The sequence below is a fragment of the Camarhynchus parvulus genome, chromosome 4, assembly GCF_901933205.1.
Source record: "Camarhynchus parvulus chromosome 4, STF_HiC, whole genome shotgun sequence".
Classification (NCBI taxonomy): Eukaryota; Metazoa; Chordata; class Aves; order Passeriformes; family Thraupidae; genus Camarhynchus; species Camarhynchus parvulus.
Window position 1 is genome coordinate 265,633 of NC_044574.1, and position 25,801 is coordinate 291,433.

At 57.4% G+C, this 25,801-nt stretch overlaps 1 protein-coding gene across 2 annotated transcripts in view; it reads right to left on the bottom strand.

The window, feature by feature from the left end:
• Positions 1-20,734, bottom strand: part of LOC115903608 (GDNF family receptor alpha-4) — an 81,311-nt gene extending 60,577 nt beyond the window's left edge. For both annotated transcript variants that reach the window (XM_030948217.1, XM_030948216.1), the window contains exon 1: positions 20,602-20,734. In XM_030948217.1, coding sequence (XP_030804077.1) covers positions 20,602-20,641 — 40 coding nt within the window. In that variant the 5' untranslated portion in view covers positions 20,642-20,734. The remainder of the gene's footprint in view (positions 1-20,601) is intronic.
• Positions 20,735-25,801: the final 5,067 nt, after the last annotated feature.

Genomic DNA, 25,801 nt, shown 5'->3' on the forward strand with positions numbered 1-25,801 from the left:
TCACAGAGCCCATGACAGGGATGGACCTGGGACAGGGGTCAGTCACAGCCCATGACAGGGATGGACCTGGGACAGGGGTCAGTCACACAGCCCATGACAGGGATGGACCTGGGACAGGGGTCAGTCACAGAGCCCATGACAGGGATGGACCTGGGACAGGGGTCAGTCACAGCCCATGGCAGGGATGGATCTGGGACAGGGGTCAGTCACAGAGTCCATCCCAGTGAGGGACCTGGGACAGGGGTCAGTCACACAGCCCATGGCAGGATGGACCTGGGACAGGGGTCAGTCACACAGCCCCTCCTCATGTCCTTCCAAGGGATGGGACATGGGACACAGGTCAGTCACAGCCCCTCCTCACGTCCCTCCAAGGGATGGATAGGCTGCTGTGTTTCTGCCTATTAAACATTTTTAGCTCTGCAAAGGCTATATCATGACATAATTTAAAATCCCAAAATAAAACCAAAACAGAAGGCAGATACTTTCCCCCAAAAGACAAAGGATTCCAAGTGCAGAGGATGAAAGGCATGTATTTGCAGAGGAAGAGGTGGGATGAGATGTTTTCAATGACCTCTGTTTAACCCAAGAGAGCACCAGCTCACGAGCCCTTGCTGGCTCCAGCCTTGGTCATTGCTGTGGGGCTCTCTGGAGCCCATGGCTGCAGAAATCATGGCTGTTCCAAGCAGGGGAGGCCGGAGGACTCAGGGAGAACAAGAACCAGCCCAGCTCAAGCAAATCCACCCAAAACCTCTATGCACAGTAATACCTGGCTCAGGCCCACAGAGTCACCTCCTCCTCTAGTACCCAACTCTCCCAGAACCCGTGGGAGGCTCAGTGCCCTGAGACAATGAAAATACCTCAACATTTTGGAAGGTATTACACAAGGCAAGGAGTTGTTCTCTGGCAGGGTGGGCAGCCCTGGCACAGGTGCCCAGAGCAGCTGGGGCTGCCCCTGGATGCCTGGCAGTGTCCCAGGCCAGGCTGGACACTGGGGCTGGAGCAGCCTGGGGCAGTGGGAGGTGTCCCTGCATGGCAGGGGTGGCACTGGAGGAGCTTTCGGGTTCCTTCCACCCCAAACCAGCCTGCGAATCTGTGATTCTTCCTTTGAAATGCCAATCACTTGCTTTTCCAGCAACCCCTTTCACCAGCACACAGCCATTGGCTGCCTGGGGTATGAATGGGTAAAACCAGTAGAAATTCACCCAGAAGAAAGGCACAGAAAGTCCCTGTCCATGAAAAAGCAGGAGAGTGAACGTGGATGTACCAGCAAAGCTCTGTACCTCGTGTATTTCCTATTCACATCTGCTGGCTGCTGTCCCCTTGTGACTTGGCCTCAGAGAGTGCCCGGGATGCTGGGGAGCAGGGAGGAATGCTGGGGAGCAGGGAGGAATGGCCAGCTCCTGGTGGGAAGTGTTTCTTTGGAGGCTGAGCTCAGCCCTGTGCTGCTGAGGCTCTGGGGCCTTAGCTGCATGCCCACAAAAAACCAGCCTGGGCAGCATCTCTGCTCCTGGGGTGAGAGAAACACAGAATTATTGAATGGTCTGAGTTGAGGGGACCTTCAGAGGGCATCCAGTCTAGCCCCCTGCACTGAGCAGGGACATCTTCAACAGCATCAGGCTGGCCAGAGCCCCCGCGCCCAAGCCGGCCGGAGCCCCCGCGCCCAAGCCGGCCGGAGGCCCGCCGGCCGGAGCCCCCGCGCGCCAGCCGGAGGCCCCCGCGCCCAAGCCGGCCGGAGGCCCCCGCGCCGGCCGGAGCCCCCCCCCCCGCCGGAGCCCCGCCCAAGCCGGCCGGAGCCCCCGCGCCCAGCCGGAGGCCCCGCGCCCGCGGCGGACCCCGCGCCCCGGCGGAGCCCCGCCCGCCGGAGCCCCCGCGCCCAAGCCGGCCGGAGGCCCCCGCGCCCAAGCCGGAGCCCCCGCGCCCAAGCCGGAGGCCCCGCGCCCAAGCCGGCCGGAGGCCCCCGCGCCCAAGCCGGCCTTGGGCGTTTCCAGGGCTGGGGCAGCCACAGCCGCTCCGGGCACCCCGTGCCACACTGCCCCGGCTCTGAGGGCTGCTGCACCCCACAGAAGTGGCTCTGGCCTCATCCCACGCGCACACGTGCCTGGCCTGAGCCACGTGGGTGAGGCTGAGGAGGTGACACAGGTGTCTGTGCGTGTCCCCACCGGGAACCTGCTCTACACTAAAGATGCTCTGGCATTAATGTGTAAATTAAAGTACGACTGCAATAACAGTCAAAAGGGAGCCCAAAAGAGAACAGAGAAGATTGATTATGTGCATATTTTAAGTGCTTTGTGACTGTGAATGTTTATCTGAAAAATAAGAGTGAACAAGCAGCACTGATGCTACAAATAAAAATAATAAAGGGAAATACATCTATTTTATTATTAAATTATAGATTAAAATAGGAAACAAGGGGGAATATAGAAACATATATCTCTTTGTGGAGGCTTTCTATAACAATCATCATAAAATAACAGCAGTACCTGACAGCTTAAATAAAGACAGGAGCTGAGGCTCCTATCTACACATTTATCTCCTGTGATCCAGACAGGGTAAAGAGGCATAAAAGGCTGGGATAATAACATCTTCCCTGCACACCAGCTCCCAAACGATAGGCAGATTTTATACTCGGTTACTCCACATAATGTCAACATTGTTAGAAAACAAAAGCACCATGAAGGAACATCTTTTTCCCCTCCTTCTCTTTCACCCTTTTTTCCTTGTGATCTATCACGCTGAGATTTCTGTGCAACGCACAAAGGGGCAGATCAGAAGCTCTGCTGCCCTGGATTTGTGGGGCAGCAGGACCAGAACGAAGGCAGGGGGCAGTGGGGCTCAGATGGGAGCACAGCCCTCAAACTCAGGGGAGCAGTGGAGGAACCAGGCAGGTCCCCTAATCCCTGCCCAGGGTCACAGGGGCTGCTGGAGCCAGCCCTGGAGCCCTGTCCTGTGCCCCTCACACAGTGTGGGATGGACAGAGCTGTCCCTGTGTCCCACCCAAGCCAGCAGCCCAGGGAGGCACACGCTGACCTGGGGCTGGAGCTGACAAATGGCCTTGGGACAGCCAGGGGCTCCTTGTTCTCCAGGCTTTGTCACTGAAAGGGACTCAAACCCGGGGAGCTTCTCCCTGAGCCTGTTCTTTCCACAATTCCCCTCATCAGCAACAGATTTCTGCTGCCCCTGAGCAATTCCCCCACGCCCTTGGCATGTCCAAGGGGACACCACAGCAAGAAAACACAACCTGGGGAGGTCCTGCAGCAAGCCACCCGCACCCCTAAGAAAAAACACTCACCTGGTGTCACAGCACATGTCACAGCAGAGATGGCCATGATACCCAGAGTGTCACCACACAATTTCAGAAAGCTTCACCCCACACACAGTAACACCATGTCACTTCAGAAGGCTGCAAGGATCTGCCCTTTTTGTTCTCCAGCCCAGCCGTTATCCCCTCATGTTTATGACCTGCACCTGTCTGCCCTCTGTGGTTGCTCAGCACACCTGGGCACTCCATGGCTCGTTGCTGTCAGTGCTGCTCACCTGGGCACTCCATGGCTCGTTGCTGTCAGTGCTGCTCACCTGGGCACTCCATGGCTCAGTGCTCTCAGTGCTGCTCACCTGGGCACTCCATGGCTCATGGCTGTCAGTGCTGCTCACCTGGGCACTCCATGGCTGTCACTGCTGCTCACCTGGGCACTCCATGGCTGTCAGTGCTGCTCACCTGGGCACTCCATGGCTCATTGCTGTCAGTGCTGCTCACCTGCTCCTCACAGCTGCAGCCATTGGGGATGGGGCTCACCCCACTGGCAGTCACCACTCCCTGTGTGCCTGCAGCCTGGCACAAAACAAGCAGCACTCTGAAAGCAGCCAGGTTCCTGCAGCTCCTTCCACACACACCTTTCTGCCCTGAACTAACCCTTCCACAGTGGGCAGCATGAGCAGCTCGTTCCCATTTCCAGCGCTCGTGGATCTGAACTTCTCCTGCAATTTCTCATCCAACAAGGCAGGATGGGGCTTGGAGCAAGCTGGGCTGGTGGAACGTGTCCCCCTGTGGCAGGGGGTGGAAGGAGATGAGCTTTGAGATCCGTTCCAGCCCAAACCATTCCTTGAGTCTGTGATTCTGTCTGATCAGCCCCGGGGGCTCAAAACCTACTGGGGGGGACAGACTGACACACACAAGAGTCATTTTCTCAGGAAAACACAGCTGGAAGAACAACACAATTGAATTGTTTCCTTTATTTGGATCAAGGTGTTAATTCTTCCCAGCCTGAAGGGTTTTCTCTAGGGACACCTATATTTGCCCAGCTGGTTTGTTATAAGACTGAGTTCTTGGCTCTTACTTGAGGAGAGGGACAAACATCCTGCAGCAGCAACCCCTGTGTTTTTGGAAACATTTACTTTTGGGTCCCAGCACAATGGAGGGTGACAATAGGAGTGGTTGTGGAGCCAACCCCTCGGGGAGGGGAGCCCCAAACTCCTGCCTGGCCCAGCTCCATCCCAGGGGGAGCAGGAGCTCTGTCCTGGCAGGGGACACAGGCTGTGAGGGATCAAGACTGCCCTGGGGCAGAGCAGGAGCCACAGGCAGAGCTCAGGCTCACCCAGAGCCAGCAGGAGCCACAGGCAGAGCTCGGAGCTCACCCAGAGGCAGCAGGAGCCACGGGCAGAGCTCCGGCTCACCCAGAGGCAGCAGGAGCCACGGGCAGAGCTCGGAGCTCACCCAGCACCAGCAGGAGCCACGGGCAGAGCTCCGGCTCACCCAGAGGCAGCAGGAGCCACGGGCAGAGCTCCGGCTCACCCAGAGCCAGCAGGAGCCACGGGCAGAACTCCGGCTCACCCAGAGGCAGCAGGAGCCACGGGCAGAGCTCGGAGCTCACCCAGAGGCAGCAGGAGCCACGGGCAGAGCTCGGAGCTCACCCAGAGGCAGCAGGAGCCACGGGCAGAGCTCGGAGCTCACCCAGAGGCAGCAGGAGCCACGGGCAGAGCTCGGAGCTCACCCAGAGGCAGCAGGAGCCACGGGCAGAGCTCGGAGCTCACCCAGAGGCAGCAGGAGCCACGGGCAGAGCTCGGAGCTCACCCAGCACCAGCAGGAGCCACGGGCAGAGCTCCGGCTCACCCAGAGGCAGCAGGAGCCACGGGCAGAGCTCCGGCTCACCCAGAGCCAGCAGGAGCCACGGGCAGAGCTCGGAGCTCACCCAGAGCCAGCAGGAGCCACGGGCAGAGCTCCGGCTCACCCAGAGCCAGCAGGAGCCACGGGCAGACCTCGGAGCTCACCCAGAGCCAGCTCCAGCCACAGGCAGAGCTCAGGCTCACCCAGCGCCAGCAGGAGCCACGGGCAGAGCTCGGAGCTCACCCAGCGCCAGCTCCAGCCCTGAGCCTTCCCAGCTGCAGCAGCCAGTGGCACAGAGATGAGCAGCACCTCCTTCCCTGGGGATTTGACATGAATTTGGGATGTTCTGGGGAAGGAGAAGAGCTGTGGCCAGCCCTGGGCTCCCAGTGCTGCAGGCAGCAGGGTCACCCTCTGCCTGGGGAGAGGTATAGTAAATTTGTCTTTCCAAACCAGCTGTGGGTCTGCTGGTGGATAAAAGAAACAATGGGAAGGATTCCACTGATTGATGAATGAAAAAAGAGATTTGCTTTTACAAATAAACTTTAGGTTTGCTGAGAAATGAAATTAGACATTGAGAGATGAAAGAAACAATGGGGAAGGAAAACCCCTACATTCCATAAGAATTAAAAATTAAAAGGGAAGGTTATACATATATATTAGAGAGTTATATAAATATTAGAGGGAAATCTTTGAGAAATCTTTGGTATCAGGCATTTTGGGAAGTCTGTACCTCTCAAGTACCTCAGAAATGGGGAAAGAGAGAAGGGAAATGTGGCTGGGAAATTGGGATAAAAAGGGAGGCTGTGTCCTCCAAACATTGGAGAGATTCCGGGGGAATGCCCCATGGGCTCTCCCTTTATTGGAATAAAGTAAAAGGACTCTGTCTCCTTTTTAGACATCAAGATCTGGTGTTTGTGGATTAATTTTCCTAACACTGGTGACACTGCTGCTGTCCCAAAGGCCACACTGGCCCCTTGTTTAACTCCTGGGTGCACCCAGGACCTGCAGATCCCACACAGCCAGGCACTGGTTGCTCCTCATGCTTGTGACTCACAACTCCCCTGAAAAAATTCTTCAAGCCTCAAGGATAACTCAGACTGAGACCCTGCGACTTCTTTTTCCATTATAAATGAGAAAGAAAAACAGCCTAAACATTTCACTCCTAATACTCAAAACTTTTTCCTCCAGTGCTTCACGGTGCTGCTGTCTGCCCTCCCCTCCGTGTCTCACAGGAGTGTGACTAATCCTCTTCTTCCCCTGGCACCGGTACCTGCAGGTATTTATGGAGTGTGACCATGTTCTCTCCTGCGCCTTTCCTCCCTCTGCAGCTCTGGATAAGCCAGGCACCCACCCCAGGCACCTCTCCTGTGCCTTGCCTTGCCCTATGAGGCTGTGCTCGCTGCAGGGCAGGGCAGGAGAGACTTTTCCTGCTGCAGAGGGCATGGCGGGGCTCACAGAGGGCTCACAGGGCATGGCAGGGCTCACAGGGCTCACAGAGGGCTCACAGGGCATGGCAGGGCTCACAGAGGGCTCACAGGGCATGGCAGGGCTCACAGGGCTCACAGAGGGCTCACAGGGCTCACAGAGGGCTCACAGGGCTCAGGCACACAAGGGCTCACAGGGCATGGCAGGGCTCACAGAGGGCTCACAGGGCTCACAGAGGGTTCACAGGGCATGGCAGGGCTCACAGGGCTCAGAGGGCTCACAGGGCATGGCAGGGCTCACAGAGGGCTCACAGGGCTCACAGAGGGCTCACAGGGCATGGCAGGGCTCACAGGGCATGGCAGGGCTCACAGAGGGTTCACAGGGCATGGCAGGGCTCACAGAGGGCTCACAGAAGGTTCAGAGGGCTCACAGGGCTCACAGAGGGTTCACAGGGCTCACAGAGGGTTCACAGGGCTCACAGAAGGTTCAGAGGGCTCACAGAAGGTTCAGAGGGCTCACAGGGCTCACAGAAGGTTCAGAGGGCTCACAGAAGGTTCAGAGGGTTCACAGGGCTCACAGAGGGTTCACAGGGCTCACAGAAGGTTCAGAGGGCTCACAGAAGGTTCAGAGGGTTCACAGGGCTCACAGAGGGTTCACAGGGCTCACAGAAGGTTCAGAGGGCTCACAGAAAGTTCAGAGGGCTCACAGAGGCTCTGCAGGGAGCTCCTGGTGTCCTGGCACCCAGCCTGGCCCGGGGCTGGCTCCATGTACTCTGGGTGTGCTCCCACCTTCCAGACCTGCCTGCTCCCCTAAATCGGCCAGAACATCATCTGCTCTGTATCAGCTGTGTCACAGCCAGTGCCACCACCTGCTCCTGTCACAGCCAGTGCCACCACCTGCCATCCCATGTCACAGCCAGTGCCCTGCCAGTGCCACCACCTGCTCTGTGTCACAGCCAGTGCCACCACCTGCCATCCCATGTCACAGCCAGTGCCATTGCCTGCTCTGTGTCACAGCCAGTGCCACCACCTGCTCTGTGTCACAGCCAGTGCCACCACCTGCCATCCCATGTCACAGCCAGTGCCCTGCCAGTGCCACCACCTGCTCTGTGTCACAGCCAGTGCCATCCCCTGCTCCTGTCACAGCCAGTGCCACCACCTGCTCCTGTCACAGCCAGTGCCACCACCTGCCATCCCATGTCACAGCCAGTGCCATTGCCTGCTCTGTGTCACAGCCAGTGCCATCCCCTGCTCTGTGTCACAGCCAGTGCCACCACCTGCCATCCCATGTCACAGCCAGTGCCCTGCCAGTGCCACCACCTGCTCTGCGTCCCAGCCAGTGCCACCACCTGCTCCTGTCACAGCCAGTGCCACCACCTGCCATCCCATGTCACAGCCAGTGCCATTCCCTGCTCTGTGTCACAGCCAGTGCCCTGCCAGTGCCACCACCTGCTCTGTGTCACAGCCAGTGCCACCACCTGCCATCCCATGTCACAGCCAGTGCCCTGCCAGTGCCACCACCTGCTCCTGCCACAGCCAGTGCCATCCCCTGCTCTGTGTCACAGCCAGTGCCCTGCCCTGGGGCTGGGGCAGCAGAAAGGAGGTGGCAGATGGATGTGCCCAGATGGATGTGCCCAGATGGATGTGGGGGCTAAGGAGATGAAGCAGAAACGTTTGTGCAGCAGGATCCTGAGCAGCAGGCAGGCCTGGCAGGCAGGGGAAGGGTGGTCTCAGTGCTCTGTGCCCCTCACTGAGCCCAGCAAAGCCAAGGTGCAGGTGCCAGTGACCAGAGCTGGTGAACTGTGCCCTCCTGCCAACAGAGCAGCCCTCTCACACCAGCTGGGAATGGTCCCTGCCTTGTGAGCAGGGCCAGGACAGGACTGGCTGGCCATGGCAAATGCCTCTTCAGGGACTTGAACAGTGGGACAAGCAATTCCCATGGCCCCCAATGCTCCTGGGCTCTGGGAGGCCTCTGTGGGCACCAGAGGAGGCACCAACTCCACGTAGCTCCAACCACCACCAGGGCTAGGGCACTAATGTGAAACACAAGTTTCTCACTGGATTTCTTTCTTTCTCTTTTAACCATGGAAAAAGATGTTCCCTGAGGAAATCTGGGCTTTGCAAGTAGAAAAACAAAACACTAAATAGTGTTTTAATCTCATTTTCTTTATCTTTCATTTCTTTAGTTGTATAGATTGAAATGATGGGTCCTTGACTTCTCCTCCAGCATCAGCTGCTCCTTGGGGAACCATGAGAGCTCACCATGAGAACTTGGTGGCTTTGGCTGGGTTCAGCTCATCAAGGGAAGAGCCAAAAGTGTCACTGGGATTGGCTCTGAAGCCCTTGGAGGTGACACCAACCTGCAGAGAGGAGCAGTGTCCCTCCAGGCCTGGCAGCTTCTCCTCTCAGCTGAAAGGAGAAGTTCAGAAGAGCAGGTGAAAACCAGGGCGGATGAAACCCATTTCCTGCAGCCTCTGGGACCTGTCTGGTGTGTGGGCAGGGGACAAGTGAGAGGCAGATTCCATTTCTCTTCCTGCCCAAGGTCCCTCTGGGAAGGCCATTTTCTGTTTTCTCAATAAAAGCAGATAAAACAGAAGAACATCTGCTGCTTCATTTTACTCCTCATTTTTCTTCCCCTGGAATTATACTTAATAAGCATTTCATTTTCCACTTGCTATCTTTTATTTCAAATTTTACTGTTCCTGATCTGTCGTTGTTGTTCGAAAGTCAAACTGTACCAAAAGCCCAATATTTTTCTGGGAAATGAGCTGCTGCTTTCCAGCCTGCCCTTCTGCCAGAGGCTGTTCCATTCCCCTCCATGGCTGCTCCCCAGCCTGAGCAGAGCACCCCAGTCCCAGGGCAGGGCAGGATCCCTCTGCCCGTGCATCCCTGTGATGGGGAAGGTTGCAGAGCTCTTCCCTTCGCCTTGGTCCTGCCTGAGGGAGAGCTCAGTGGGCTCTGTGCTCAGGCACGGGCTGCTGCAAGTCACCTTGTGCCTGACCCCAGCTTGGAGTTTGCTGCTGGCCACAAACACAGATATCCCGGGTCAAACACTGCTGGTTCTGCCTCACAAGAATTCTCCTGCTTTAAAAATATCCTGATCTTACACCTGGACACAGTGAATTTGCATCATTATCCAAAACCTGAGAGACCCAGAGACAGATGCTGCAATTCCTCATCCCATGGGACAGGCTCATCCTGCAGATTAAACACTTCTGGGGGAGTTCACTGCATTCCTTCTTGCTACTTGGGTTTTTTATAATTCCTGTTTGTTAGTTTGTTTTTTTGCTCCAGCCCTTCCATTATGATCAACACTTACTGGTAATGCAGTGGCATCTAATGACCTCAATTAGAGCTCTGGAGCCCAGGTAGTTAATTACTCACAGGCTTCCCAGCACACACCAGGGGCTGCCCTGGCTGGTCTGTGGGGAGGAGGAATGAAGCAGGACCAGAGAGGGAGGTAAATTGTCTGCACCAGTCCCAGGAAGGTGGAAACTGTGCCTCTGCTTCTCCTGGGACGTGTGTCCAGCCCACTCTGACAGAGGCCCCGAGCTGCCTCCTCACCTGCAGAGGCCCATCCCCTTGGGCAGAGGCAAACTCCAGCACTGGGGCTCCCTGGATCCAGAGGGCTCTCAGAGCTCCCCATCCTGCATGTGCTGCTCCTCCCAGCCTCCTCACCTGCAGAGTCACATCCCCCTTGGGCAAACTCCAGCCCTTGGCATCCAGGGAGAGCCCTCTGGATCCAGAGGGCTCTCAGAGCTCCCCATCCTGCACTCTCCTCCTCCCTGCCTCCTCACCTGCAGAGTCACATCCCCCTTAGCAGAAGGAAACTCCAGCCCCTGGGGCTCCCTGGATCCAGGAGGGCTCTCAGACCTCCCCACCCTGCACGTTCCCCTCCCAGCTCCTGAATTCCTGTGAATTCCTGTCACCATGGGAAGCTCCCTCAGCACCTCCTGTCTGACACCTCAGGAGCCTCTTCTCTTCCACATCCCACCTCCGGAGCAGAATCTGCTCAGAGCCTTCTCCACCATTCCCAAATCCTCTGGCCCTGACAGAGAACTCCTGTAGTGCAAGTTCAGCAAAGTTCCCAAAACAGCAGGAGAGCCCCTAAAGCTGGGTGCTACAGGAGGTTCCTCATCTCGGGACATTTCCTTTCAACATCACAAAAAGGAGACAAGATTTCTGACTGCAGAGGGAAAATCAGCATATTCCCAGGGAATGGGAAGCACTTTTGGGAAGTTCCCCAGGGCAGCATTTGGGTTTAGGGTTTGCTGATTCTCCATCAGCCCTCTAAGGGCAAACTGGCTCTTCTCCCTTCAGGTAATTTGAAATCAAAGCTTTTATTAACAGGACCATGGAACCTTTTATGTTAGGAAATACCTCTGGGATCACAGAGTGCAACATTTCAGCTTCTCCTGCAGCGGTTCCCTGCCAGGCAGCAGACAGAAGGTGTGAGCCCACGGTCTTGCCTAAATTTGGGGTGCTCAGGGTGAGGTGTCAGAGCCCAGCATGGTCTGTTCTGAAGGCATCGCATTCCTCAGCACAGCCCCAGCTCCTCCTCATCCCAGCTCCCTGTGCACACACCTCTGCCACCTCTGTTACCTCGGGGGTTTTTCCAGGCTCTGAGCACCACGACCCCCGAGCACTTTGCCCACACTGAAGGAAAGCTCTGTGCTCCCCCCGGGGTTTTTGTGTCCCCTGTGACAGCGGCCCAAGGTGAGCACTTTGTCTCTCAAGCAGCCTACTGGGTTATTTTCTCTTACCAAGGGGAAGAAACAAGACAAATGTCTTGGAAGGAGGGAAAAATGTACCGTGAAATTGCTGTAACTTGTGTCAAATCAACTAACCTTGCAAGGAGGAGCGAACTCCTCAGCAGCAGAGACTCTTCAGCACACCCAGCCTCATCCAGGGCTCACACAAACAGGTCAATGCCTTGGGCTCTTCCCAGCCCCGAGGATTCAGCATGCAGGGCTGCTCTCCTGCCCACTCACTCACACCAACACCATGCCCACAATGTCCCCACCTTTGGCTCTTCCCAAGCCCCGAGGATTCAGCATGCAGGGCTGCTCTCCTGCCCACTCGCACACACCAACACCACGTCCTCACCTGCAGCCCTCCTCACAGGAGGTTCCAGGGGCTTCTGTCCCCCCCATTATGATCAACACTTACTGGTAATGCAGTGGCATCTAATGACCTCCCCCAGGCCGGTGAGAGCTCTCTAAGGTGCCCTGTGCTGCTCACAGCAGCATCCAAGGGAAGCTGCAGAGCACTGCAGAGCCAGCTGCTGCCTCCCTGCAGGCTGCAGGGGCTGGGGCAGCACAGCTGAGCCCCCTGGGCAGCTGGCACGGGCAGGGAAGGGACAGCACAGGGGACAGGGAAGGGACAGCACAGGGAACAGGGAGGGACAGCACAGGGGACAGAAGGGACAGCACAGGGAACAGGGAAGGGACAGCACAGGGGACAGGGAGGGACGGCACAGGGAACAGGGAAGGGACAGCACAGGGGACAGAAGGGACAGCACAGGGGACAGAAGGGACAGCACAGGGAACAGGGAAGGGACAGCACAGGGGACAGGGAGGGACGGCACAGGGAGGGACAGCACAGGGGATGGAAGGGACAGCACAGGGAACAGGAAGGGACAGCACAGGGAACAGGGAGGGACGGCACAGGGAGGGACAGCACAGGGTATGGAAGGGACAGCACAGGGAACAGGGAGGGACAGCACAGGGAACAGGGAGGGACGGCACAGGGAGGGACAGCACAGGGGATGGAAGGGACAGCACAGGGGACAGGGAAGGGACAGCACAGGGGATGGAAGGGACAGCACAGGGGACAGAAGGGACAGCGCAGGGAACAGGGAAGGGATGGCACAGGGAACAGGTACTCTGATCCAAAAGCTGTTTACCCAGAGCCACACACAGGTGAGCTGTGAGCCTCCTCCTGGGTTTCCTCACTGGAGCAGCTCTGAGGAAGGGGGGGTGGGTTGGCTGCAGGACAAACCATTGCATCTACAGCCAGCCCTTTGGAGCTGGAGTGCAGTGATGGGCATGCAGAGCACTCAGCCATGGAACCTGGGATGGTCTGGTCTGGAAGGGACCTCAAAGCTCATCCTGATGGGGAATGCAGAGCACTCAGCGCTGGGATGGTCTGGTCTGGAAGGGACCTCAAAGCTCATCCTGTTCCACCCCTGCCACGGGCAGGGACACCTTCCCCTGGACTGAGCAAAGGGACAGAAGGACATTCAAGTTGTCATCACGGTGCAGGTGATGCCTTTGGGGGATCCAATTAGAGCAGCAAGAGGGAAAAATAAAACACAGTGTTCAATAAAGGCTGCAACAGTTAAATAAGGTGGAGGTGACACTTAGGGGGGTCCAGTTTGGGCAGCAGGAGGGAAAGAAAGAGCAAAGCGTTCCATAAAGACTGCAACAGTAAAAGAAGATGAATTGAGAAATTCAAACCCCTTTATGATGGATTTGACTGTTTATGTAAAATTCTCACGGACAGGACTGCATGAACTGTGCAGAGTGGTGGCCCAGACACGGTGTTTGCTCAAAACAAGAATTCACAGCCACGTTCCAAGGGAAGGTTCCCTCCCCATGGCTGCCCTGTATTTCCTTTGCTCTGATTAATCGAGGAGGATGGGATTTCCCAGGAGGCAGCAGCCAGCCTCATTTGATGCACAGCTGAAAGCAAAGCCTGATTATTTTGCAGAGATGGAGTTCACTCCAGCACCTCTTTAGGCACCCTGGAGCTCTCTCAGGACCTGTCCTGGGCACTGGCTGGGTCCAGCTCAGCTCTGAGGCTCCAGAGCCCTCAGACCACGCAGGGGCTCCCCGAGCTGCTCCTGGCTGTCTGTCTGAGGCTGGACTCCCCCCTGGGCACTTGCACCCCTCCTGCAGCCACGGCAGCCCAGGGCCCTGGAGGCACAGGAGGGCTGATCCCTGCGCAGGGGGGACAGCAGCACTGCAGGTGGGGTCTCACCCAAATTACCTGCCTGCCTTCTTTTTCATTGTATGAGTAACAGGGGGCGAGGAGGGAAAACCCAGCGGCCTCTCAAGGCTTAACTCAGAGCCCGTTAGCATCTGGAGCTGTTTAAGCTCCCATCCCAAAGTGCACTGCCACCCCCTTGGGGCAACAAAGAGATGGCTGAGCTCGGAGGTGTTTGAAAGATGAGCAATTTGATCCTCCTTTTGGAAGAAGCACCAAAAACTCTGTGGCATTCCTTTCCCCTCCAAAGCCAGCTGGCTGCACTTTGTGTCAGAGCAGCCCTTGGAGCCATATGTCACCAGCAGAGGGGGAGTGCTGCAGTAACTCTGCCTCGGTGGGGACAGGTACCACAGACAGGCTTTGCCACTTGGATTCCATAAATCAGAGCCACAGCACAACTGCTCTCGCTGCATCTTTCATGCAAACTGCTTTCCAGATGGATTTGCATAGGAAGAGAAAAATAGAGTCCCAGAATCATTTAAATTGGAAAAGCTCTCTACACTGGAAAAGACCACAGAGTCCAACCATTCCCCAGCACTGCCAGGGCCACCCTGCCCGTGTCCCCAAGTGCCACATCCACAGGGCTATGAAATCCCCCCAGGGATGGGGACACCAGCCCTGCCCTTTCCATGAGGAATTTCCCCAGTGCCCACCCTGAGCTCCCCTGGGCCGCTCCCTCTGCTCCTGTCCCTGTTCCCTGGAGCAGAGCCCGACCCCCCCGGCTGTGCCCTCCTGGCAGGAGCTGTGCAGAGCCACAAGGGCCCCTGAGCTTGGAGGGAATACCTTGGAGGAAGGAGACGGATTCACATGAAGGGAGGTGAGACCTGAGAGTGACAGGACGTGGCCAGAGCAGTTCTGAGCTGGAGAATATTCATCTAACACAACAGGACACAGGGAAGAGCTTTTCCCATGAGGACTCTGGGGCAGGGGACAGTGGGGTTTGTTCTGTGTCTCTGGGGTCACCCATCCCTTCCAGCTCCTGCTGCAGGCAGCCAAACCCAGAGCCCAGCAGCTCCTGCCAGGGGGCAGAGCACAGGGCATGGGCAGGCTCTGGGGACAGCACACATGTGGGGTGAGCAAGGATCTGTGTCCCCCCAGGGCGGGGACAGATGTGCCAGATGTTGCTGGGGGACTGAAGGGCCCCAAGGAGATCTGCAGCTGGGGCACCAGCTCACCACAGAGTCACAGAACAGTTTGGGTTGGAAGGGACCTTTGAAAGGTCATTCAATCAAAAACCCCAGTCACAGACTGGTTGGAGTTGGAAGGAACTTTTCAAGAGCAGAGACATCTTCCAGCAGAGCAGGTTGCTCACAGCCCCATCCAGCCTCAGCCTGGATGCTTCCAGAGGTGGGGCCTCCACCACTCTCTGGTGAGATGCAGAGATGCCTGGCAATATCCACGAGGAGCACAGCCTCTCTCAGCGCCCACCAAGCTCACTGCAGCTCAGCCAGAGCCAGCTGTGGCATCACCTGGTACCAGCCCCAGGTCCTGGATGACTCACGGGTGATTTAAATGTGATGTGACCTTCCTGCAGACTCATTTTCCTTCCTTGTGGCACTCCCAGCTCCTCCTTGCCCAGGAGGGATGGTGGCTTCCCCTCTGGAAACCCTCCTTGCCCAGTGTGAGGCAGCCCTGGGTCCTTGTCCTGCCCAGAGACACAGGCTGGGCTCTCCTCCCTGTCCACCAGCAGGAGGAATCACCATCCCTGGTGCCACCTCCCACCATCCCCTCAGGCTCCCCTCTCACCATCCCTGGTGCCACCTCCCACCATCCCTGGCTCCCCTCTCACCATCCCTGGTGCCACCTCCCACCATCTCCTCAGGCTCCCCTCCCACCATCCCTGGTTCCACCTCCCACCATCTCCTCAGGCTCCCCTCTCACCATCCCTGGTGCCACCTCCCACCATCCCCTCAGGCTCCCCTCCCACCATCCCTGGTTCCATCTCCCACCATCCCAGGCTCCCCTCTCACCATCCCTGGTTCCATCTCCCACCATCCCCTCAGGCTCCCCTCTCACCATCCCTGGTTCCAGCTCCCACCATCCCCTCAGGCTCCCCTCTCACCATCCCTGGTTTCTCACCATCTCCTCCCACCATCCCTGGCTCCAGCTCTCACCATCTCTGGCTCCATCTCCCACCATCCCTGGCTCCCTCTCACCATCCCTGGCTCCATCTCCCACCATCCCTGGCTCCCCTCTCACCATCCCTGGCTCCAGCTCTCACCCATCCCTGGTTCCATCTCCCACCATCCCCTCAGGCTCCCCTCTCACCATCCCTGGTTCCACCTCCCACCATCCCTCAGGCTCCCCTCTCACCATCCCTGGTGCCACCTCCCACCATCCCCTAGGTCTCTCACCATCCTGGTTCCAGCTCCCACCATCTCCTCAGGCTCCCCTCTCACCATCCCTGGTTCTACCTCCCACCATCCCCTCAGGCTCCCCTCTCACCATCCCTGGTTCCACCTCCCACCATCTCCCCAGGCTCCCCTCCCCATCCCTGGTTCCACCTCTCACCATCTCCTCAGGCTCCCCTCTCACCATCCCTGGTTCTACCTCTCACCATCTCCTCAGGCTCCCCTCTCACCATCCCTGGTTCCAGCTCCCACCATCTCCTCAGGCTCCCCTCCCACCATCCCTGGCTCCATCTCCCACCATCCCTGGCTCCCCTCTCACCATCTCTGGCTCCATCTCCCACCATCCCTGGCTCCCCTCTCACCATCTCTGGCTCCATCTCCCACCATCCCTGGCTCCAGCTCTCACCATCTCTGGCTCCATCTCCCACCATCCCCTCAGGCTCCCCTCTCACCATCCCTGGCTCCATCTCCCACCATCCCTGGCTCCCCTCTCACCATCCCTGGCTCCAGCTCTCACCCATCCCTGGTTCCAGCTCCCACCATCTCCTCAGGCTCCCCTCTCACCATCCCTGGCTCCAGGCTGCTTTCCCAGGAGCGCAGAGCCCAGCAGGGACGGGCCAAGGGGGAGCAGGCACTGCAGGTGGGCGAGCTCTGCCAGCCCTGCCCGCTCAGCCCCGGCACTGCCAGGAGGGGCTCTGTTCCTCTGTTGCCACAGGGGATTCTGACAGAGCCTTTTGAAACAAGGGAGCTGTTCTGAACTGCAGATTGACAGGAACAAGCTTGCCATAGTTTTGTTCCTTTTTATTTTTTCAGTGAAATGTGTTCTTCTGAAAAAAATTCTTCTAGCAGGAGAACTACCTTTCAATTTGTCCTCTCTCACTTTTGGGTTGAGAAGAAAGAGGTCATTTATATATTTTTTAGGAAAGGAAAAGGAATATAAAGTCCACTAGAGGGAAAAAGAAATCATTAATATCTTGGTAGCAGGGTATTTTTATCAAAAGGTGGCAAACTTTAAAGACATTAGAAGTCATGTTTTAAAATGACCAAGTGGAAAGTTATAAAAATGAACAAGTCTTGTGTGAAAATGATGAAGGGAATTTCAGGCACAATAGAAATCATCTGTGAAAATTGCTAGGAGAGCAGGGAAGACATTTCTGTCTCCAAAAGCAAAATAAAATGCTATTCACAGTAATTCATACTAATTATTAGCCTTAAGTAGTACTAATTTTTACCCAGCAATAATTACTATTTAAGGCTCCAGAGCTCTGGAAAAAATATTTTCTGGGTGTGGTAAGGTCCTTGCAGAGCAATCTGCACAGCATTAGTGGGCAGCCTGTTGAGGGAGAAGTTTTATTTTTCCTCTGCACCAACATGGACAGACAGAAATATCACATTCCTGTTGATGCAAATAACGGATTGCTCCCGTCAGAACTGACAAAGCCACTCATTTAAGGAGAGTTTCCCTCTCTCACACACATAGATGCAGTTTTCAAGAGATTTTTTTCTGCTTTTCCCCCAGGATCTGTGTTCCCAAACCAGGTGAAAATTGGGCAGAGTATCCCATGTTTGATGGGATCTGTGCAGAGCATGTACCAAACCCAGGCCAGGAACCCTGCAAGTGTTTCTTGGGATCTGTGGTGCTCAGGTTGCTCAGGCTGCTCACAGGTGTAGCCCTGTGTCCTTGTCAAATTAATTACACTCTTTGTATGTAATTCTATCAGTGCTTCCTGGAGCCCTGATTTTCCATAAAGTCTTCCTGAAAGCCTCAGTACAGCCCTGTGAGTGGGATTTCTGTTCAGGTGAATATCAGGGGACACTACAGCAGGCACGGGCTTCCCCCAAGCCCTGTCCCTTGTCCTCAGGGGTGGCACTGTGCTCCTGCTGTGTCCTCGCACTGCCATCAGTGTGGCTGCTGGGGGACAGCTCAGGGAGCTGATCTGCCTCAAAAGCAGCTGAGGAAATAAAAACACAGTTCAGTGCTGCACGCTGCCTGCTCCGGGCCACCCTGTGTGCTTGTGCCAGCAGGAAGCTGGGATCTCCATCCAGGCTGGCTGGTGGTGACACCGCCATCAGGAGAGCCCTAATCTCACCAAGAACTGCCTCCTGCAGCCAGGGGCATCCCGAAAATGCCACAGAGAACACACCAGAGGTGAGGAGCTCGCACTGCTGCGCACTGGGATGAAGCTGGGAATTGCCAGGCTCATCCCTGCCCTCTCCAGCCCTGCAGGAGATCCCAGACACATCTCCATGTCCATCCACAACACAAACATCCCCAAAATACCTAGGGAAAAGGCTGAGGGTGTCCAGGAGCATCTGCCGGGGTGGTGCTGTGCCTGCAGGGGTCAAACACCAGTCCAGGGGTGAAAAGGTCCCCCAGGACCAGAAGGGCAAAGGGTGAACAGCAGCTGATGGCTTTGCTCTGGCGTGGAGCAGAGGTGACAAGTGTATCCCTGACACCTGTCCCCTATTCCCAACGGCACTGCCGACAATGGGACTGGCCATTTGCTCTTTTCTCTAAGCCCACTTTCTCTAGAGAAATCGATCAGCCCACCAGCCAGTCAGTCAGGCAGTCAATCAATGAGGGAGCCAATCCGAGCCGCTTGGAAAGCGGATCCTGCCGAGACCGGGACTCGCACCCGAACCCCGAGAGCCTGAGGGAAAAGCTGCAGCCCTGGGGGAGGCTGAGCCCGCCCAGCCCGGGCACAGCCCCTGCCCGGGACGGAGGAGCGGCCATCCCGGCCGTGCCGAGCCGTGCCGTGCCCCCGGGCACTCCCAGCCCCGGAGCAAAGCGGGCCCGGCTGAACACGGCCGGGCCCTCCTGGCGGGTCGGATTTGCCCCCATCCCCATCTTTGGGACCTGGAAGGGTTGCTGCTGCTGACATCTAGTGACAGGGAGAGCCGGCACGGGGAGTCACCTGGAGCTCCGGGAGAGCCTCCCCACCGCGGGAGAACCCGCTCGGTCCTGCCCGGGGCTTGGTCCTGCCCGGAGCTCTCTGTCCTGCTCAGAAGCTCGATCCTGCCCGGAGCTCGGTCCTGCCCGGAGCTCTCTGTCCTGCCCGGAGCTACATACATCCTGCCCAGGAGCTCCGTCCTGCCCAGGGGTTCGGTCCTGCCCGGAGCTCGGTCCTTCCCGGAGCTCGGTCCTGCCCGGAGCTCCCTGTCCTTCCCGGAGCTCTGTCCTGCCCGGAGCTCCCTGTCCTTCCCGGAGCTCGGTCCTGCCCGGAGCTCGGTCCTGCCCGGAGCTCTGTCCTTCCCGGAGCTCTGTCCTGCCTGGAGCTCGGTCCTGCCCGGAGCTCCGTCCTGCCCAGGAGCTCGGTCCTGCCAGGGGTTCGGTCCTGCCCAGGGGCTCGGTCCTGCCCAGGGGTTCGGTCCTGCCAGGGGCTCGGTCCTGCCCAGGAGCTCGGTCCTGCCAGGGGTTCGGTCCTGCCCAGGGGTTCGGTCCTGCCCAGGGGTTCGGTCCTGCCCAGGAGCTCGGTTCTGTCAGGAGCTCTCTGACCTGTCCAGGGGTTCGGTTCTCCCCAGGAGCTCGTTCCTGCCCGGAGCTCGGTCCTGTCAGGAGCTCCGTGTCCTGCCCGGAGCTCGGTCCTGCCCGGGGCTCGGTTCTCCCCAGGAGCGGGGCTCCAGCGGGATCGAGTGCGGGCGCCCCACGATGTCCCAGCCACTTGCAGTCACCCCAAGACCTTTTCCTCCTGCAGTGGCACCCGAATTGAACAGGCGCATCCCATTCCCAGCCTCCCCACAGCCCTTCCTGGTCTTTTTAAGCACAGACTCAATGTTGGCTTTGGTTCCTCATCGGAGCACAGGGAGGGGACAGAATGCCCCAAGGGGAGGAGCCGCGGGGGCACCTGGGCATCCCCAGCCGCTGCCGGGGGCTGCAGCCCCTTCAGCCACGTTCCCTTCCTCCAGGGCCGCGGGAGCCCCGGGAATCGCGCGGGAGACGCGGCCGCTCCGGGCTGAGCGGAGGGAGGGAGGATGCGAGCGGGATGCTCAAAGCACGGGAGCTGCAGCCACATCCCCGCGCACTCGGGGACAGCGGCTCCCCGCCACGCCGGGGGACGAGGGCTGCCACAGGGGTGGGGGGAACATCTGGGGCGCTCACTCCCTGCCCTCGGTGCAAGAACAAAGCGTTGAGCACAGCTGGGTTCGGGGGGTGTGAGGGAATCGCAGCGCGGACCCCCGAGCGCAGCCCGGCGGCTCGCTCGGGCTGTGACAGAGCGGTGACAGCGGTGACAGAGCTGGGGCTGCCACCCCGCACACACTGCCCCAAGCCCCGGCACACCGGGGCATTCCCGGCCGTGCGGAGCCTGCCTCCCCTCGCAGCACAGCACAGCACAGCCCCTCCGAGCCCTGTGCCCCAGAAGCGCTGAATGCGCGGGGCACATCTGGGCATCTCCGCGGCAGCAGGACCATCCGAAAGCACAGCAGCGAGCCCAGCTCGCCTCCAGAGCAGAGGAGGCACCAGAAAGCCGATGGATGAGCACGGAGTCGCGGAATGGTTCGGGCTGGAAAGGACCTTCCCGAGCATCTCGTTCCGACCCCCCTGCCTCGGGCAGCGACACCTTGCACGAGCCCGGGCGGCTCCAAGCGCGTCCAGCCCGGCCTCGGTGGTGCCAGCCGGGCTCATCGCCGCTCCCGGAGCACGGGGGAGCGGAGCCCCCCTGCGCGGGGGTGCCCGCAATGCCCCCCAAGCGAGCCCGGCAGAAAGTTGCGCCCCGCTCGCCCGCGCCGCGCTACTCACCCAGGAGGATCAGGGCGCAGAAGCAGAGGATGGCCCTCATCGTCCCGCTGGGCTCGGCTCGGACCCCCGGCCCGGCGCGGCTCGGCGCGGCTCGGCGGTGCCGGAGGATGCGCGGAGGGCTGGGCAGGGCGGAGGGGGGGGCGGCCCCGCGGCCCGGCCCGGCCCCCCGGCCCGAGCGCTGCCCCGGCCCCGGCCCCGCTCCGGGCCCGGGTCACGGCCGCAGCCGCGCCGGGCCCCGCGGGCTGCCCGCCGCCCCCCGCGCCATGCTCCGCCGAGGGGCCGCTCCCGGGATGGCCGCACTGATGCTATGCGTGTGGATTACTTAATTGGCCTTTCTTCTTATTATGATTTTTTTCCTTTGTTTGTTTTTGTTTGGGTTTTTTTTCCCTTGTGGTGTGTTTTTCTGTTTTGTTTTCTCCTCCTGTCTCAGCACGGAACTCGCGGCGGGCGCAGCTCCCCGTGCCCGCGCACCGGAGCAGCCTCGCCGCCTTCCCCGGGCCGCCCCCGCCCGCCGCGGCCCTGGGGAGGGGCTTGGGGCCCGGCCCCCGCTCCTCCTCCTCCTCCTCCTCCTCCTCCCCAGCCCCGCCTCCCCGGCCCCGCATCCCGGCCCCGGGCGGGGGTTCTCTCTCTCATCTCCTCCACCCGTGCCTTGGCATGGCCCTTGCACCCTGCCAGCGGGCTGCCTTCAGCCTCCCCGCTGCCCTCCTGGAGGGTCCCGGGGTCTCTCCCCTCCTCCCAGCCCTCCCGTTCGGGTGGAAGCACGGGCCTCATCGCCTTGGAGATGTGTCCTGCTCCCGACTGGTGTTGGCAGTGACACTGCCCTGAACACTTGGGCCACGTCCTGCCCCCCTCCCGGCCGCGGCACCTTCCATAATCCCCTAGCACGTGATGACGTCCCAGTTCCCCCCCAAAAGCCTCTGTAAATTCGGGTGATGTGCTTCCATGACTTCCCATCCAGCTCCCCACACCTCCTTCACCCTGGTGCACTGGTCCCTCACCACCATTCCCGGCGGCTTCCCCCAGCTCTGATCCCCAGGGCCCAGCAAGTGACCCTGGATTAGGGAGCAGAGCCTGGCTCCTTAATCTTTGTGATGATGAGTGAGCAGCATTTCCCACTGCCTCCATTTCGTGCACGGAGTACCTGAGACACAAAATGTGAAGTGACATCTTCCGGTTCCCCAGTAAGGAACTGACCCATGGAGCAGGGACAGCCTCATTGCTGAGCCAGTGTGCTGTGCTCAGCCACCCCCTGCTCCTACACAGCCTCCCTTCCCTTCCCTTCCCTTCCCTTCCCTTCCCTTCCCTTCCCTTCCCTTCCCTTCCCTTCCCCTTCCCTTCCCTTCCCTTCCCTTCCCTTCCCTTCCTTCCCTTCCCTTCCCTTCCCTTCCCTTCCCTTCCCTTCCCTTCCTTCCCTTCCCTTCCCTTTCCTTCCCTTCCCTTCCCTTCCCTTCCCTTCCCTTCCCTTCCCTTCCCTTCCCTTCCCTTCCCTTCCCTTCCCTTCCCTTCCCTGGGTGATTCAGGGGATGACCAGGACACTTTTCCCCCAGGCAGTGCTTTAGGATATTTGCAGAGAGAGCTTTTTCCCACTGCTGGCTCAGATCTTTTCACTGAACAGGTATTTAAATGCTCTGGGAAGTTGGGGTTTTTTTTCCGCTGGAGCTGTTCAGGGTTCTTAACTTGCATTTCCTTGTGGCATCACCTCATTAATCCTTCCTGCAAAGAAACTGCACACTTTTATTTTTCAGGAGTAAAACAGAGAAGGGAAATAATTCATACAGCCATTTGTAGGTGTTATATATCAAACAGAAAAAGTCAAGAAAGTACTTTTTATTTTCCTTTTTCCTTTTTTTTCTTCCCACTTGGCAAATCAAAAGGAAAGTGTGATCCTTGGCCTTCCTCCCTGGCCTTCCTCTCCTTTTGAAAGCTTCTACCATGTTCCAGCCTGGAACTATCCATTTAACAGGTTTCCTAGTCCTCTGCCAGAACTGAAAGTTGTAAATACATGAATGTCTCTAGCAAGTGTATTTCACACCCAAAATGAGCATTTCCTGAGCTACTCAGTGGGGAAAAAGAAAGTGTTAATAAAGCCTCATTTGGAGTAAAAAACATTGCTCTGGAGCTGCTTTTTTGATTTCTTTAAGAACAGTATGATTATGTTTAAGCAAATTTCAAGCTGAAATTGCACTGAGCTGCAGGTGAAACATCAACTGGGAAACTGGGGAAATGATTGGATTTTTCTGCTTATTATTATTTTTAATTATTTTGCAGATTCTTTTTCAGTGTTCTATTTTTGAAGTGGCTGCTTGTCCAGGGGAAAAAAATCACTGGAACATATGTGAGTTTTAGTGGGATTTTTAACAAATTAAAAAAAAATCATAGGAAAATGTCTTTGCCTCCCTCAGGAATGAGGAATTCTGGTGCTCTTGGACCAAAGGAGGTGCCCTGAGCCCCATCACATCAAAGAGATGGGTTTAGCTCAGTCCCACCCCACACAAGAGAGCTGCCATGGGAGGACTTGCTTTCCCTGGCTCTGCCTGGTCCCTCTTTGAGGTGTGAGCAGCAGGAAATCCTTCCTTTTGGTCCATGAAATTCCTGCATCCCCACAGCTGCGGCCAGAGGAGCAGAGTGGAGGCTGCCTCGTGTCACCCCTTGGGCTGAGGCTTGGTCCCCCCCCTGGACAAAGGGAAGCTGCCAAGGAATCAGTGCAATGAAAGCATCATTTCTTCCTAAGTCTGAAGAGGAAATAAAAAATGGGAGTTTGGGGATGTGGAAAGTGCAGGCACAGACAACCCCCACTGGCCATGCCACCAGGGAGGCATTTCCTGCCCTCTGTAATTACTCGTGGGACAACCAGGACAGACAAGAGCTGCACTGGGAAAAGCTGCCCAGAAAAGATCCTACAGATCCTGTGGGGAGAGAGGAACCATTGTTCCCTGCAGCCCCATTCATCAGAGCTGGCTCTCCCCTCCTCGCTGGGTGGGTGCTGGGATGAGGGAGGGAAGTAAAAGCCATTTATTCCATGAGTGGGGAAGTAAAGGCGCTCCTTCCATGAGTGGTGGAGTAGTAAAGGCATTTATTCCATGAGTGGGGGAAGTAAAGGCACTCCTTCCACGAATGAACTAAAGCCATTTATTCTACGAGTGGAGTAAAGGCACTCCTTCCATGAGTGGGGGAAGTAAAGCCATTTATTCCATGAGTGGGGGAAGTAAAGGCACTCCTTCCACGAGTGAAGTAAAGCCATTTATTCCATGAGTGGAGGGAAGTAAAGCCATTTATTCCATGAGTGGGGGAAGTAAAGGCACTCCTTCCATGAATGGGGGAAGTAAAGCCACTCCTTCCCCGAGTGAAGTAAAGGCATTTATTCCATGAGTGGAGGGAAGTAAAGGCACTCCTTCCACCCCCTCCCGAAAGTCACCTGCTCCCTTTCTGTGCAAACAAGTCAAGGTATTGATCAGTCAGCTGGAAAAACATCCCATTGTTGCTCCTGTTAGACCTATCCCAAAAAGCTGCTCCCCAGAGCTCCAGACAACAGATTTAGCAAAGGCAGTGGAAGAAAGGATTGTTTGGGAAGGTCCGTGGAGAAATCACTGGGCAGCGAAAGCACAGAAAATATGCTGATTAAAAGAAATGCACTTGTGAGAGTGAAACTGGTCCCACTGGAAACCAAGGACAACTTTGGAGTGTGTTCTACAGTCAGGTTGCTGTGCAGGACCCTGCCATGCACAGTCCCATGGCCAGAGATGGCCTCCAAGTCCCAAAGCAGCCGTGGGAGCAAGGCAGGAGAGCTGCAGGGCCCTTCCCATGGGTGGGGGGGTCACTGCTGAGAGCAGCTACCCTGTCCTGAGCTGGAGAACCTGCTGGGACCTGCATCCCCTGCTCCTGGAGCCTGCATCCCCCTCTGGGACCTGCATCCCCCTGCAGGGATGTGCATCCCCTGTTCCTGGAACCTGCATCCCCTGCTGCTCCTGGGACCTGCATCTCCTCTGGAACCTGCATCCCCTGCTGCTCCTGGGATCTGGGACCTGCATCCCCCTCTGGGACCTGCATCCCCCTCTGGGACCTGCATCCCCTGCTACTCCTGGGACCTGCATCTGCTGTTCCTGGACCTGCATCCCCTGCTGCTCCTGGGACCTGCATCTCCTCTGGAACCTGCATCCCCTGCTGCTCCTGGGACCTGCATCTCCTCTGGGACCTGCATCCCCTGCTACTCCTGGGACCTGCATCTCCCATCTGGGACCTGCATCCCCTGCTACTCCTGGGCCCTGCATCTCCCATTCCTGGGACCTGCATCCCCTGCTACTCCTGGGCCCTGCATCTCCTGTTCCTGGAACCTGCATCCCCTGCTGCTGCTCGGGCTCCAGCTCAGCTGATCTGCAGCCCCTCTGGCCATGGGGCTGCTCCTGATTCAAGGAGGGGCAGAAGGAGGCTCCTGGCTCTGGCCTTCAGCCGTGTGGGGAGTGCAGGAGCTGTGAACTGAAACCTGGGGGGTTGTGTTCAGGAACTTTTCCTCTTGCTCCTCTTTATTGCTTGCAGCTGTGTTCTTGTGGGACCCTCTCATCGCTGAACTTCTGGAACACTTCAGCCTCTGAAACTGGACTGGCAGGAGAGTAGGAGAGTTGCTTGTTAGCATTTAGGATCAAATAAAACCCCAGCAAATGCCAGTACCTGCAGCTGCTGTGAGACCTTTTCAGGAATATCTTCATTCTCCCAAGGACTCTGGAGGGTCTCAGCGCCTGTAGGGTGTGTAAAGTCATTGCCAAGCAGGTTTGACTTGCCATGGCTTGCAATAATTTTGATGTTTCCAAAGGGAAAAGGGAATTTGAGTGATGTAATGACCCCAATCTCCCTGTACTCTTTGTATATTCATTCAGGGGACCCCTCAAAAGGAAACAAGGAAGCTGGACAGACGCTGTCCCGAAGTGAAGGAAGAACCATGGCTGATACCCAGCTGTGTGCTTGCCTTGGTGTCCGTAAGAAAGATCCCTCAGAAAAAAATCAACGTGGCAACTTTGCTTTCTGGACTATGAACCATTGAGGAGGGTGGGAACAGCAAAGTGCACTGAGAAAGAAATTGTGCTGAGAAATGAGAAATATGGATTCATGGAATGGTTTAGGGTGGCAGGGCCCTTAAAGCCCATCCTGTTCCACCCCTGACACCTTCCAGTGCCCCAGAGTGCTCCCAGCCCCGGCCAGCCTGGCC